We start from the raw sequence: 13,956 nt of genomic DNA, 5'->3' as shown, positions 1-13,956 counted from the left end.
ACTCCGATTTTGATGATTTTTTACAGCTACACTCCTTGACCCTATATGAATACAATGAATGAATTCGATCTTCAATTTAAAATATTTACACTAGTGGATACCACAAAATCTTATCTTATACTTAATGAAAGTACGAATAAACACACTAATGGGTCACTCTCATTAAGCTTTGAGTTCCATTGGCAAGGTTTAAACTTTTGAGAAAGGCTTCACAACCTTGAAAACAAAAACGCTTTCATTTTGCATATCCTTGCACATTTAATATTTGTAATAGATTAGTAGTGTATGAATGTATTTTTTATGAGGCTATTATTTTCGAGTGTAGATGTAGTACTTAAGCGATAAATGTGTTTTAATGTTTTGAAGTAATATTTATGTGACAATATGTGGTATGTGCAAATTTAAGAAATTTTTTTTTTTTTTCTTAATGGGTCATAACGGGTCAGGTCACTTTACCCGTTGGGTAAAGTGACCCGACCTGTTAAGGACACGTTAAGATAACAGATATGACACGACACGACCCGTTAAGATAACAGGTGTTACACGAACACGACTGACACGACCCGTTTGACAGGCCTAGAGAAAGGTCACGGACAAGGAAAGAAAGGAAAGTGGCTTGGGTAAAATATCCACACAAGGGTATTTTCGTAATTTAGTACATAATTTTTGAAGTGGGTTGTTAAAAAATATATTGTCATATGAAAAAACTTTAAGTTGTTCATTTCGAAACGGAAACAAAATTAAAGTCAGAAGGCATAGAAAAGTTAGGATATCCTATGAAGTTTTGAGAATATTTTCAGAGGATATTCTATCTATTCATTCCTTTTCTAAAAGAAAGAAACTGTCTTCTTCGAATAACAACAAATCTAATGTACATTGCTTGCTTTAAAAGAATTAACCATTTACACAATCAACACTTTTGGACATTTTAAGAATAATATTTGACACACTTATGAAACAAGTTTGGGTATACTAGGTTTGTAATGAGGATGTTCTTCTCCGAGCAAAAGCGCCCTCAGAATCGCCTCACTTAAACCGGCATAATGCACAATCAAATGTCCGCCATCGGGAACTTCGTGATACTGAATCCACGGCAGCTTACTTGAAACGAATCTCTGAAGTTGAAACGGCACAACCTTATCTTCGTAACCTTGCCAAATGTGAACAGACCGCTGGTTTTGTGGGAATGGGTTGCTGAGATCCATTGGATCGAAATCCCAAGGAGTGAATGCCAATTTGAAGTCACGATGCAGAGTATTGAAAACCACCCGTTGCCGTAGATTCTCCTGTAGGTGCGCATACATAAACGTTGTTACAGTAATCGCGAGACAGAAACGATTAATATGAAAATTCGGTTCATGGGGAAGCAGCCTTGACTACATAACACTATGGAGCGGACGTTCTGACTTGGTTTTACCTGAGTCAGCATTGGGAAGCCTGGTATTATTTTGAGGACATCCATGTCTTTGCTGCTGAAGAATACTGGGTTTCTTTCCATGACAGACGTTGAGGGGAGCCACTTCTGAGTTACCCACCACCGCAGTAGTCCCGGGGCAAATTCTGCAAACAAGAGGCCCCAATGGATGAGTCTTCTCCGATAATCATCCTTTATCAGTTTCTTGGGAAGAGAAGGCCATTGGTAATTGACAACTGGAACTACTAAGGCCACACCTGCGAGCCTACACAAGCGAATGTGATATAAGAAATGTGAAAAGAAACTATTCGAATTGAATGAAGCAGAAAGTCACGAACCTAGAATCCAAAACCGAGCGTATTTACCTGTGTGGTATATGTTTGATGCAACTCCAGGTGGAATATGATCCCATTGAGACTCCAATGACATAAAACTTCGAGCCTAGCTCTAACCGATCGGCTAGTTGTTCGATGTCAAGGGCTTCACTCTTGACCGAACGCTTAGGATTTGGATCACTTTCTCCATAACCTGCCCGGTCGTAGAGCAGGAAATATATCCCCAACTCATCAATCAATTCCTGGAAACTGAACCACTGTGAAAACTCAACCCATCTTCACAGTTTTACTTTGAACAGAAAAGAGAGATTGAAAGAGAGTGGTTACTTGGGGAGCCAGGAAACTCATTTCCTTGGAGCTTCCAAAGCCATGAACCATGATGATCTTGTAGTTTGCCTTGTTCTTGGGGACCCCACTTTCTCTGTAGGCCAGATGCCTTCCATCTGCAAGCTTTATTCTTGGTGAAGCTGCAGCAACTTCTTCTGCTTCTTCAGCCACAGCACTTGTTTTTGAATTCTTTCCTGATAAAACATAACCAAAAATGGCAGATTGGATCTAATTAATTTCAAATTTCATTTCTTGGAACCAAAAATTCAACCGAAAAAAAAAAAAGGAATTTGAAAACCCACCTGGCATGATTTTCTCTGTTGGGTTTCTGGGATTTCAAAAGGTTAAGAGATTGGTGGGTTTTTACTATACCTGGATATACTTTTGAATGTTCCGCTGATATGGGAATCTGTATCCTACTATAATTGTATTTCTATATGTACCCTACCAATTTGCTATCTACACTTGTTTCTACGTATATCTTTCTCATTGAATTTCCCATTTTACCCCTCATCGCCCTCCCTCCATAATTTTCCATTTTTCTACCTCTCCCACTGTACTCCATTGTCACGACCGACGAAAACCGCTCCAACTCCGGCGACAACAGCCGCGATTTGGGCGACACATTGGCCGATACCAACTATCCCTTCGTTGTGAGGAAATGGCGATTGGACTATGTGTTAGAGTATAATCATCGTCTTTGTATTCTCATTCTTTATTAAGATTTATTGTGCAAGTAGTTTTTATTGTATTTAATTTAGGAACCGCATATGGATTATGTCTAACCCTATACATTGTAAACATCTCCTCGAGTCTCTAACCCCAATCATCCTCTCTTGACTTAACTAGAACGACATGCTATGAGTTACATCACTAGTGTTATTTTTGAACCCATTCCAAGAAGCAACCAATCGGCTCTTGCTCTAGTGCTGAATTTGAATATCGTTTTCTTGCTTATGCTTGTGCGTAGACTGCTTAGCTTTTTTTACTCCTCCATGAACTGGGTGTTCGGCTACCCTTACATGTTCTGCTTCATTGCGACAATCTCATTACTACTTATCTTGTTGATAATCTAATTAATCTTGCTCACACTCGTCACATTGAGCTTGACTATCACTTTATTTGTGAAAAGGTTGGCTCTTGGTCGTCATCGTATTTATATTTCTTCTACGTTTAACTTAGCATTTGTAAATTGGCCTCCTTTAATTCCTACACTACATGATTATTGTAAAAACATAAATCAAGGATATACAAATAATTAGTATGCAGAGTACAAATAATTGCGTTGAGAGTATTTTGATTTACCAATCATTTGTGAGATTGAAGCAGCACCCTCTGATGCAGGTGAGATCGAAGCAGCAGCGTCTGATGCAGTTAGGTGCTTCTGTGCCGTCATATGCCAGCTCACATCGCCGGTTAGTGAGATTGGCAATCCAATTCTAACCGGCTGATGTAACAGCCACGTGGCACATGTTAGCTGGTAGCTTGCACGCAAAGAACAACAAAAACTTTCGATTAAGAACTAATTTGGATTATTATCTTCCAAATCATGGACTGAGATAATACAAAGAATTTCTATCCGAGACACAGTAAGTTAAAAGAAAATCCTCATCATCAAAGTATCGACCTCCAAATAATTACAAAACGAGATCACAAATTCTAAACTCTGCTAAAACACAACGAAAAAAGAGAGAACGAGTTCCACCTCCCCTATATGTATGCACTGCGTAAGAGTGTTGAGTAGTCTTCCGAACACAAACCACCCTTATATTTCATACCAATAAATAAAACAAACAATTTTATTTTATTTTACTTTTATCCGCAGAACGTTAGCGTGCGAGGTGCGAAAGTACTTTTTAAGAGAAAATAGAAAGATAGACAACTTACTTTTGCAATGGACCTGTAGCGTAAGAGCATTTACTTCTGTGCACGAGGTCTTTTGTCCGTTTCTTCGGTTGACAAATATCTCGCGTGTAAATAAGGCTCAAATTCTTCGCCTATAAATAGTTCACGGAATTTTAATACAGGAACGTGAACGTCACTGTTTGTTGTAATTGATCCTCCAATGAGATCCTGATTCTAGGGTTTATACCCCCACGCACGAGCATATTCCTCCGTTTATTGGTTCTTGCTTGTGGGTAACGTTGGTGCCTCACTTTTAACATGCTTCCAATTTCTAAACACAACACAATAAATTTCTAGGAACACGGTTGGAAGTACTTTTAAAATAACTAAAAACGTTTTTAGATAAAATGTTTTTGGGTTCCAAAAGCACTTGAAGTGATTCCTGCAAGAAGCACTAGTTATGTGCTTCTTGCTAGAAGTACTTCAAGTTTTTTTTCAGGGTTCACTTGCATTTATATTAAGAATTGGTTCAAAAAATATTTTCATCAAAAGCATTTTCAGTCATTTTAAAAACAATTCCAAACCAACTCTAATATTCCCATATATATTATTCTAGATCTTAGAGCTACGTGTTTTTGAGATGTTTGTGCGGATCTTGTCCTCTTTAGTTTAGTCATTTAGAGTTGCCGGATTTGTGTCTTGTACACATCTTTAAGGTATTTTTAAAGTTATTTTAATAAATATTGTTATTTTAAAAAAAAATAAACAAACACTATCCTTCTGAACTCAAAACTATTTCCAACAAAATAAACATGGGTGCCACATTATAAAAGGTCAAACAATACTAATTATTCAAATTTCATTAATAAATTTCGTGACTAGCATTATTAAGCTACAAAGTAAATATTATATCTTGAATTTTTCTTGCAACATTCGATAATATATATAAAATTGCATGAGAAATACACTACGTCACATAAGAAAACTGAAAAAAAATATACCAAAACAATGTAACATACGAAAGTTGCACCTCAAATTTATGTTCTATTAATATAGAAAAGAATAATGATAAATTATACTTGGATTATGAATGCATTCCAATGAGTGATCAATATAAGAAGAAGGAAAGGAGTCGAGACGATACGGGCCGGGCTCAATCAATGCCCGAGTCTACCGGTCCAACAATATTACACGCCCAATAAGTGTTCGAACCGATGTTGTCAACAAATACGTGTTCTTTTTTTTTGAATGGAAACGTGTTCTTAAAGTTTAATGAAAATAAATACGTACTAGCCTCAATGCACACGCGTGATGTCAACAAATACGTGTTTTTTTTTTGAATGAAAACGTGTTCTTAAAGTTTAATGAAAATAAATACATACTAGCCTCCATGCACGCGCACACGCGTGTGCAGAAGACATTTTTTGAATCACGACGTGTTACGCGTGATTTACATGTTTTAAATGTATTTATTAATGTAGATGGAAATGAATAATAAATACATTTAATAAAAGCGGTCTTTTAACTAATCAAAGCAGCTGAATCCATATTAATAAAAGCGGTTTTTCAATTTCTATCCACATTTTATTGAATTTACATTAAGATTAGAAAAAATAATATTTAATAAACAACTGATTGTTAGCCCATTGTGAGACTAAGCTCACTCCCTCCCCTTAGTGTAGATAACATCGTTTGTAAAAAAAATGATCATTTGACAACTAATTGAATCACATTATTATGCATGTGTGAGAGACTTTTTTTATAACTGGCACTACGCACTTCTTAAGTGTTTAAAAATTGAGAAATAATATTTAATAAACAACCGCGTGCAAAAGGTATTTTTTGAATTACAGCGCGCTACGCGAAACTTAGACATTTTAAATGTATTTATATGTGTGATTTGCTTCAATATTTTTTTATTTTGTTGTTTTCCTTTTTTATCACTGACGTTACACGTCTCTTAAGATGTTTTGAACACAACATTCATGATTTTTCTTATTTTTCTTATTTTTTATTATATTTTTCTTCCCCATCACTTAGGCACCATCAACTTTATCATTTGTTTATTTTTTTCTCTCTTCCCTTTCATTTTTTTTCTTTTCTCTCTCCCCATTTATATTTATATTATATTTTATGATGACCAAATTACCAACTTACCCTTGCATGATTTGATATATTATTTTGGGTAGGTTTTGAATTTTTTTTGGCTAAGGGGCAGTTTGGTCCTATTATTTTTGTCAAAGAGGGTGATACCAAATTTTTTGTCCCATGTGTGACCCAAAGCCACTGTTCATCTCACCATTGGCTTTATATATAATAGATATCTGGATTGGGTTTAAAGGGAGGATGAGGTAATATTGATTTGGTTCAAAAGTTTTTTTTTATTTTTTAAATGAAGTGATAGCGATATTCCATGGATAGAGAGTACAGTTACAACACAATTATAAGAGAGTACCAATTGGGTGCATCTTTTTCGATGATTAAATTTGTAATCTTAAGAGAATAAAGAACAACACAACAATAATATCTCCCCTACATGGCCACCACAACAAAACACAAGAACACATACACAAGAACTAGTTGTGCGGATCTGCCACAATAGATCAGTGGTGACATACTCGAAACTAAGGAACACACAATGCCCAATCATTAAAAAACTAGGTCACACAAACTACTAGATGGTACCAATTACAACTAAGTCGAAAAGAAAACCAATGTCGACTCATCTCCACAATGAAAAAGACACGTAAGTCTTGACATTTGCAACAACACCATATAGATCCACAACAATCATGACCCAAGTAAGGAGAATCCTCACCAATTTGACCATGTAAGGCTACCAAGCTATAGATTTAGCCATAGGCTACTGTGGGTTCGTCGTTGGTTCGTTGTGGGGCTGTAACATCGTTGACTTGATATGAATTTGTGACAGTTATGGCCAAGGAGCGCTGGAACGACTGATGAGCACGTGTCCACCATGGAAACCAAGTGGAAGAAGGTGGTTTCGACCCCAGGATGATCCTCTCCGGATCTTTTTTGTGAGGATTCTGAGGATCTTTAAATCGTGTCCGTTCATTATATATCTGTTTGGACCCGATTTTACACCATCGGCCTAAGTAATCGAGGCCGTTGAGTGAGGATGGTTCTTAACCGTCGGATAAGGAAGTTAAGATAATTTGCTATTGTTAAGAGATAATATTATGATTTTTAATCATAATAATTATCTTTCAATAAATTATCTTGATTTTCTTGTACAAAATAAATGGGATAAAAATCATAGCCCCAACATAGAGACAGGCATAACAGTCTGATTTAATTTGGATTTGTTAGCAGTGTACCGTGTGGATTAGAGCAACTCGGCTTGGATTCTTATTACGTAGCATAGCATGGGATTTGCAAGGCTTGGATAATGGTGATATAGGAGACCTAAGTAGGCTAGGTTATTTATGGATGTTGTCAGATGAATTGAATTGATGATGAACTTGGCTTGCATACATTGTGAAAGGCTACCAGCTATATAATTATGATTATATATATATATATATATATAATTGGTGGCTGTTTAGATGAATGTTATTTGTTCAAATCCAAGCATGCAGATTATCTTGGGATTTGATGTGATAAGACTAAACACAAGGATCGAATTTGGTTGCATTTTTGACTAAGTTCAGAGTCTTGGGAATAGTAAGGCTTATCCGAGGCTCAAGTCATTGGAAGAGTTTTAATAGCTTGGGAGTCTTTATCAGCTTATCAACCAGCGCGTACTCGTCCCTATAAATACAAGACACCGTGCAACATTTCAAAGCCTTCCAACTCAACACATAAACTGCCCTACGCAAACTCTCGCTCTACGCGAAACCTCTCAACAACCTTGAGATTTTTATTTTCTCTTTCGCCAACACATCTTCAGTTTGGATAAATAGCACTGTGAAGGCAACCGGCGAACACCTTCAGTTTGGATAAACAACTTTGTTGCCGTAGAATTAGCCGACGGCGGAGCACCTTCAGTTTGGATAAACAGCATTGCGTCGAGGTTGACTGGTTACCTATACAAGTCTCGGTCGAGAAGGATTTTCGAATCCTTATTGGCAGAGGTCATCTCATTAGCCTTCTCAGCGAAGTGAGATGTTACAGATTACTGGGATTGGCGCATTGAACGCCGAGTTGTTTTATGATTGGATATTCAAAAGTAAGATTTAGAGTTTGGCATTCTGACGGTTGAACCACATTCACCATCAAAACATATATCTCTTTTGAGTACTTGTGTCCGTATAGTCTAGAGCCAGTTCGGTGTGCTTATACTCTCACGAATAATCATCGTGACTGAACCCTGTGCCGATGATCCGTGAACTTCGCAATCCTAGTAGCCTTGTCTTCAGGCTCTAGAACCCGAAGGCCGATACGTGTTCCTTCCTCGGCTGCAGTCGCAAGATCAAGAAGTCAACAGTGCGCTCAATGCAACATCAACAAATTTTACTCCCCGGCCGAGCTCGGCCGTCGAGTTGGCAGGCCCCGCACATAACCGAAGGACGTAGTTAGCTTATTAATTATTCGGCCTGCGCGCCACGTAGACTTGGTAGTTTTTAGGGTCAACAATATCGTGCGACCAATTTTTGTCAGGTACTATTTATATTTAATTTTAAATGAAAGTATTTAAAATAATTTCTAGCAACACGATGTATGATGAACTGGCACGATTTGAGGATCCTCAGGATCCTCATTCATTTCGACCCATCATTAAGGGTGCAATTTGAGTTGGGCCAACCCGAACTCGCTCACGTCCAACGCGAATTTAAACCCAAACAAATGGGTTTTTTCTTAGTTAAAACTTGCCTGAACCCAACGTAACTTCAACCCGTTCATTTATTGGGTTGGGTGGGGTTGATTTGTTGCCCGCCCAAGCCCGAATTTATCTACCCACTTTAACCCGATTAAATCCAAATGAACTAGTGCACATATTACACCCAAGTCCAACAACCAACAACCTTTTATAATATTTGGTACAATTTCATTTATTGGTAGAGTTGATAGTGTGAAGCTTTTGAGCATTGGAGTTTCATGTAGCACTAAACTTGATTCTATTTGGTAATTTGTAGGTCCTCATGTACTTTATTTTAAAGGATTATGATGATAGTTGTGAAGATATGATATACAACTAACTATTTTTCTTATTGAATAGAGATGCAAATTGAATTTGGACAACAAGACTTGAGTTCAGCATTTGTTTATATTTGGATATGAAGTGTTGAGCTTTTTGTTCCCCTTTTTGTACAAGCTCTGGTATCTTCTATTTTAACTTGCGTATTTGGTTTCACTTTTAAGCGGATATCAATTTGTAGAACTGAATTGAAGTTTTGATTGATTTATAATACTGAGGTTAACTAGTTTTGATATTATTTGGCTTAATGTTTAAAAAATTATTGCAAAATAAGTTGTTGAATGATTAAACTAAAGAAAAGTTGGGCAACTCAAACCCAACCCAAGTAAACTTGAACCCAATTAAATTCAAATCCAAATAAACCTGAATGAAATTCAACTTGAACCCGAGCCTGAAATGTGAATGTTGGGTTAGGGTTGAGTTGACCCTCCTAACCACCCAATCTGCTCGAGTTGCACCCCTACCCACCACAACCACAAATCGAACCGCAGCTCATAGATCTATCTCGAAAATAGGGTGTAGAGATGGGTTTGGGAGAGGAACTCCATCAAAACATGGAGGTTGCTCACAAAGCAAGGGTGAAGAGATGGAGAAAGGGAGCTGCGGGGTAGTGAAGGAAGGGAGAAGAAAAAGCATAAAAAAATAGGAATGAGGCATGTCGCTGATCCAAAGTCGTGGCAAGGAGCAAGCGGTTGGAGAGAAAAAAACTTAAAAGAGTTTTATGTTTTTGTCGTAGTGGAGAGAGAGAGAGAGAGAGAGAGAGAGAGAGAGAGAGAGAGAGAGAGAGAGAGAGAGAGAGAGAGAGAACAAATTTAATTTCATAGTTGCATGCTTTGATTGGGTTCAAAAGTTAAATAAGCAGATATAACACAAAAATATATAAATACTAGACTAGGTAATCTTTAGAGCAAGTCCACCTGTTGCCAAAGGGCAACGTAGACCTGACATTCGTGTCATACTCGATATCATAATGAGTTGTGTTGTGAAACACTCGTTAAAGTAAATGGGTAATATGACCTAACCCGAAATCGACCCGTTAATATTATTAGGTAATATGACTTGACCTGTTACCCGTGAATATAAATATATTTTAAATCAATAAATAATGAAAATGAAAAACATAATTTGACCCAAAAAATATAAAACATAATACTCAATTAGTATATGCATACCACATTATCATATAAACATTACTTCAAAACATTAAAAAAAAAACATTTGTTTTTCAAGTATTACATATCCCAAAATAAGAGGCTAATGAAAAAACATTAGTACATTGTTACAAAATACCAAATGTTCAAGGATATGCAAAATGAAGAGAGTTGTGTTTCAAGGTTGAGGATGCAATCACAAGCGTTTATATATGCTTTCACATTTTTCAGACTTGTACATTAATGATTATGAATTTTATTTATTTTGAACTCCCTTACAAATGCTATTCATGAGGGTTTGTGTGGTTCTAAATGGCGATGTACCCATCCTTAAAGCGTAGAGGATGCAATCACGAGCGTTTGCCTATTTTTTTCACAATTTTTGCACTTGTATATCAATTATTATACTTTTTTAAATGTGTTTGGTATTTTTAAATTATTGATATTTTTATTTTTAATGTTTTTATATTTTTTTAATCTCACACTTTGCCTATAATATACTATAAATAAATAAATGTATATAAAATAATAATACAATAATACATATTTAATATACAATATGTGTATACACTATGGCTATTGTCTTTTATAGTAAGTTTTTTTAGTAGTTTAAAAAATTAAAATCATCAAAATAACATTTTTCTTAACATGTTGAAACGGGAACCCGCATGTCATCCTCGTGTAAACCTGTTAAGGACCTGTTATTAACGAGTTCTTATCGTGTGACTTGATAACGATCCGATTAGTTATCGTGTTGACTCGAAACTTGTTATTTTCTTGTTGTTTATGTGTATTTATAGAATAATAAAAACATTCCTAGTTTTTTCCTTTTTTTATTATTATTTTTCTATTTTTTTTAAATATTTTTCTATAATAATAAAAAAAGGAAAAAACTAGGAATGTTTTTATTATTCTATAAATACACAGCTCAATATTTATTTTTACTAAATCTTCTATATTTGTTTTCTACTTTCCAAATCTCTTTTTTACAAAAAAAAAAAAAAAAAGAGTGAGAAGACAATTTGGTCGATTGGGAAAGAAGTTGCTTTGTTTGAGGTTTGGGTGCATGTTACTCATAACTCGACGATGTAAAATGAGATGAGATAGCAACAAATGTGGAAGAAGATTCATGCACAATTGGTCGAGGAGATTGAAGACATTTTATTTTTAATTAATTAAGCTTGTTGTAATACTTTGCTTTTGCCTTGTATTTGAAATAAACTATTGGAATTAGACAATATTTTTTATTTTCAAAAAACAAACTTACAAAGTTCACATTTAAACAAACTTAAATATACGGTCAACATGCTTAAAAATAACACACCAAAAAACATAGACACACCTACAAAGCGAACATGACACGTGAAAAATAAAGCCAACAAATCAACCCATAAAATAAAATAAAAAATATTTGTAAACAATAATCGCCCTTGCTCTTACCCAATAGGTGGAGTTGCACAAAGCACGTACTATTGAGAATGAATAGTAACCGCACCCTTGCCCTCCTAAGACAGGTGAAACTTCTCTTAGAGGCATGTTCACATATAAAAGAGAGCTAAGCGCCCACAAGCGCGTGAGCAAATTCGGGTTGTAGATAATTATGTTACGTAGATTTAATCAATTGTTAGAAAATCGCGCGTGCGTGTCTGAATGACTGGCCTTAGCAAAATCCTAGCAATAATCAAAGTTGCTGTTGAGCTAGGACTATCTGATAGAAGGTTCTTCTCCGAGCAAACAACAACAACAACAACAACAAAGCCTTTTCCCACTAAGTGGGGTCGGCTATATGAATCCTAGAACGCCATTGCGCTCGGTTTTGTGTCATGTCCTCCGTTAGATCCAAGTACTCTAAGTCTTTTCTTAGAGTCTCTTCCAAAATTTTCCTAGGTCTTCCTCTACCCCTTCGGCCCTGAACCTCTGTCCCGTAGTCACATCTTCGAACCGGAGCGTCAGTCGGCCTTCTTTGCACATGTCCAAATCACCGGAGCCGATTTTCTCTCATCTTTCCTACAATTTCGGCTACTCCTACTTTACCTCGGATATCCTCATTCCCAATCTTATCCTTTCTCGTGTGCCCACACATCCCACGAAGCATCCTCATCTCCGCTACACCCATTTTGTGTACGTGTTGATGCTTCACCGCCCAACATTCTGTGCCATACAACATCGCTGGCCTTATTGCCGTCCTATAAAATTTTCCATTGAGCTTCAGTGGCCTACGACGGTCACACAACACGCCGGATGCGCTCTTACACTTCATCCATCCAGCTCGTATTCTATGGTTGAGATCTCCATCTAATTCTCCGTTCTCTTGCAAGATAGATCCTAGGTAGCGAAAACGGTCGCTTTTTGTGATCTTCGCTAGATTGCTCCGGTCATTAGTGTGGATAAGTATATAAATGGATAGAGATAGGAAAGCAAACACAAGATGTACGTGGTTCACCCAGATTGGCTACGTCCACGGAATAGAAGAGTTCTCATTAATTGTGAAGGGTTTACACAAGTACATAGGTTCAAGCTCTCCTTTAGTGAGTACAAGTGAATGATTTAGTACAAATGACATTAGGAAATATTGTGGGAGAATGATCTCGTAATCACGAAACTTCTAAGTATCGGAGTGTGGTGTCGTCTTGACTTGCCTTAATAGTCTCATAGGTAGATGTGGCATCTTCTCTGGAAGTACTTTTCCTCCATCCAGGGGTGGTATCTTTAACTGGTGGAGATGCACAAGGTAATGTATCAATTTCACTTGAAGCTTACTTGTAGTTTCAGGCTTGGTCAAGCGCGATACAAACCATGTAGTAGGAGTCCCCCAAGTCGCCGAGCTAGGGGGTCTGCTGAAAGAGGTGACAGACAAGGTAAGCAATCAGAGCTCCGACTGATTGTTCACCTTCTCCCCATCTTGCAACAGCATGAAGGATAAAGAGAAGAAAAATGAGAAGAGATGATATGAGATACTTTTGCTTTTGAAGAAGTAACTTTCCACAGGCTTATTCTTGAACTGAGCTGGAGGGTTTTCTGGTTTCCTCCAGAGTATAAGGCCGACTGAAGAATTTGAGGGTCAAAACAAGTCCATCAAATCTAGAGTACGTTCCACCCTGCTGATATGGGATACTTTTGCTTTTGACAGAGTAATGGATGTATCGGCATGTGTGCTGTTACGCTTGTCTCCACATGCTTCCTTGTATCCTTCGCACTTGCCCTATCTGTTCCTCAAGCAGATGCGGAATCTTCCCTGGAAACATAAGATGTTGAAGATGAGTACTCGAGAGCAATGCCAGGTAAGTAATCAGGTAAGGGGTTCCAGGCAGTCAGTTCCTGGCTGGAAGCTTGATTCCAAGTGCTGACTGATTGCTCTCTTTCTCCTTGTCTTGCAGGTAAAAACAAGGCCAAAGGAAAAGACAGGGAAAAAGCATGATATGGGATACTCTTGCTTTTAACCCTGATGATATGAGATATTCTTGCTCTAGTATAGCTTGTTTGCAGAGGTATTATCGGGGGGAAAGAAAACTGAATATTTCGAAAGGCTTCGTTGGGAGTGCCCTCTCAGATATGATGAAGGGTTGAGCATTTTTGCAGGTCTGCCTGTCCGTTGGGGATGGAGGTCGACATATATAGGAGTCTCCCTAACAACAAGTAGTAATGCTATTCCTTTACCTTGCTTGGTCATAGCACGGTAGTGGGAGCTGTCAGTTTCACATGTTTTAACTCTGTCAGAGCACTTTG

At 37.2% G+C, this 13,956-nt stretch overlaps 1 protein-coding gene across 3 annotated transcripts; it reads right to left on the bottom strand.

Annotated features, from left to right (window-relative positions):
- Nucleotides 1-823: 823 nt before the first annotated feature.
- Nucleotides 824-4,058, bottom strand: LOC103453344 (uncharacterized). Of its 3 annotated transcripts, none has more exons than XM_017336909.3 (6): nt 3,964-4,058; nt 3,382-3,553; nt 2,077-2,270; nt 1,780-1,991; nt 1,418-1,679; nt 824-1,286 (listed from the first exon to the last, which is right to left on the bottom strand). In XM_017336909.3, exons 1-6 carry the CDS (start codon nt 3,991-3,993, stop codon nt 951-953), a joined length of 1,206 nt encoding a protein of 401 aa, XP_017192398.2. In that variant the 5' UTR covers nt 3,994-4,058; the 3' UTR covers nt 824-950. The 3 variants fall into 3 exon arrangements, with proteins under 3 accessions (XP_017192398.2, XP_070664789.1, XP_008391108.1); XM_070808688.1 differs by having other exon boundaries at nt 3,382-3,560; nt 3,964-4,044; XM_008392886.4 differs by lacking the exons at nt 3,382-3,553; nt 3,964-4,058 and adding an exon at nt 2,379-2,510.
- Between the last annotated feature and the right edge of the window lie 9,898 nt (nt 4,059-13,956).

The sequence above is a fragment of the Malus domestica genome, chromosome 11 (assembly GCF_042453785.1).
Source record: "Malus domestica chromosome 11, GDT2T_hap1".
Taxonomy (NCBI): Eukaryota; Viridiplantae; Streptophyta; class Magnoliopsida; order Rosales; family Rosaceae; genus Malus; species Malus domestica.
Note: the sequence above shows the minus strand (reverse complement) of the source record. Positions and strands in the feature narration are given on the sequence as shown.

Excerpts from the sequence above, each read along its gene's own strand:
- LOC103453344 (XM_017336909.3), bottom strand. The coding sequence starts at position 3,993 with ATGCTCTTACGCTACAGGTCCATTGCAAAA. Across the intron at positions 3,554-3,963 it reads GCTACAGGTCCATTGCAAAA|CTAACATGTGCCACGTGGCT; the intron begins GTAAGTTGTCTA and ends GCAAGCTACCAG. Across the intron at positions 2,271-3,381 it reads TTCAATCTCACAAATGATTG|GAAAGAATTCAAAAACAAGT; the intron begins GTAAATCAAAAT and ends ATGTTTTATCAG.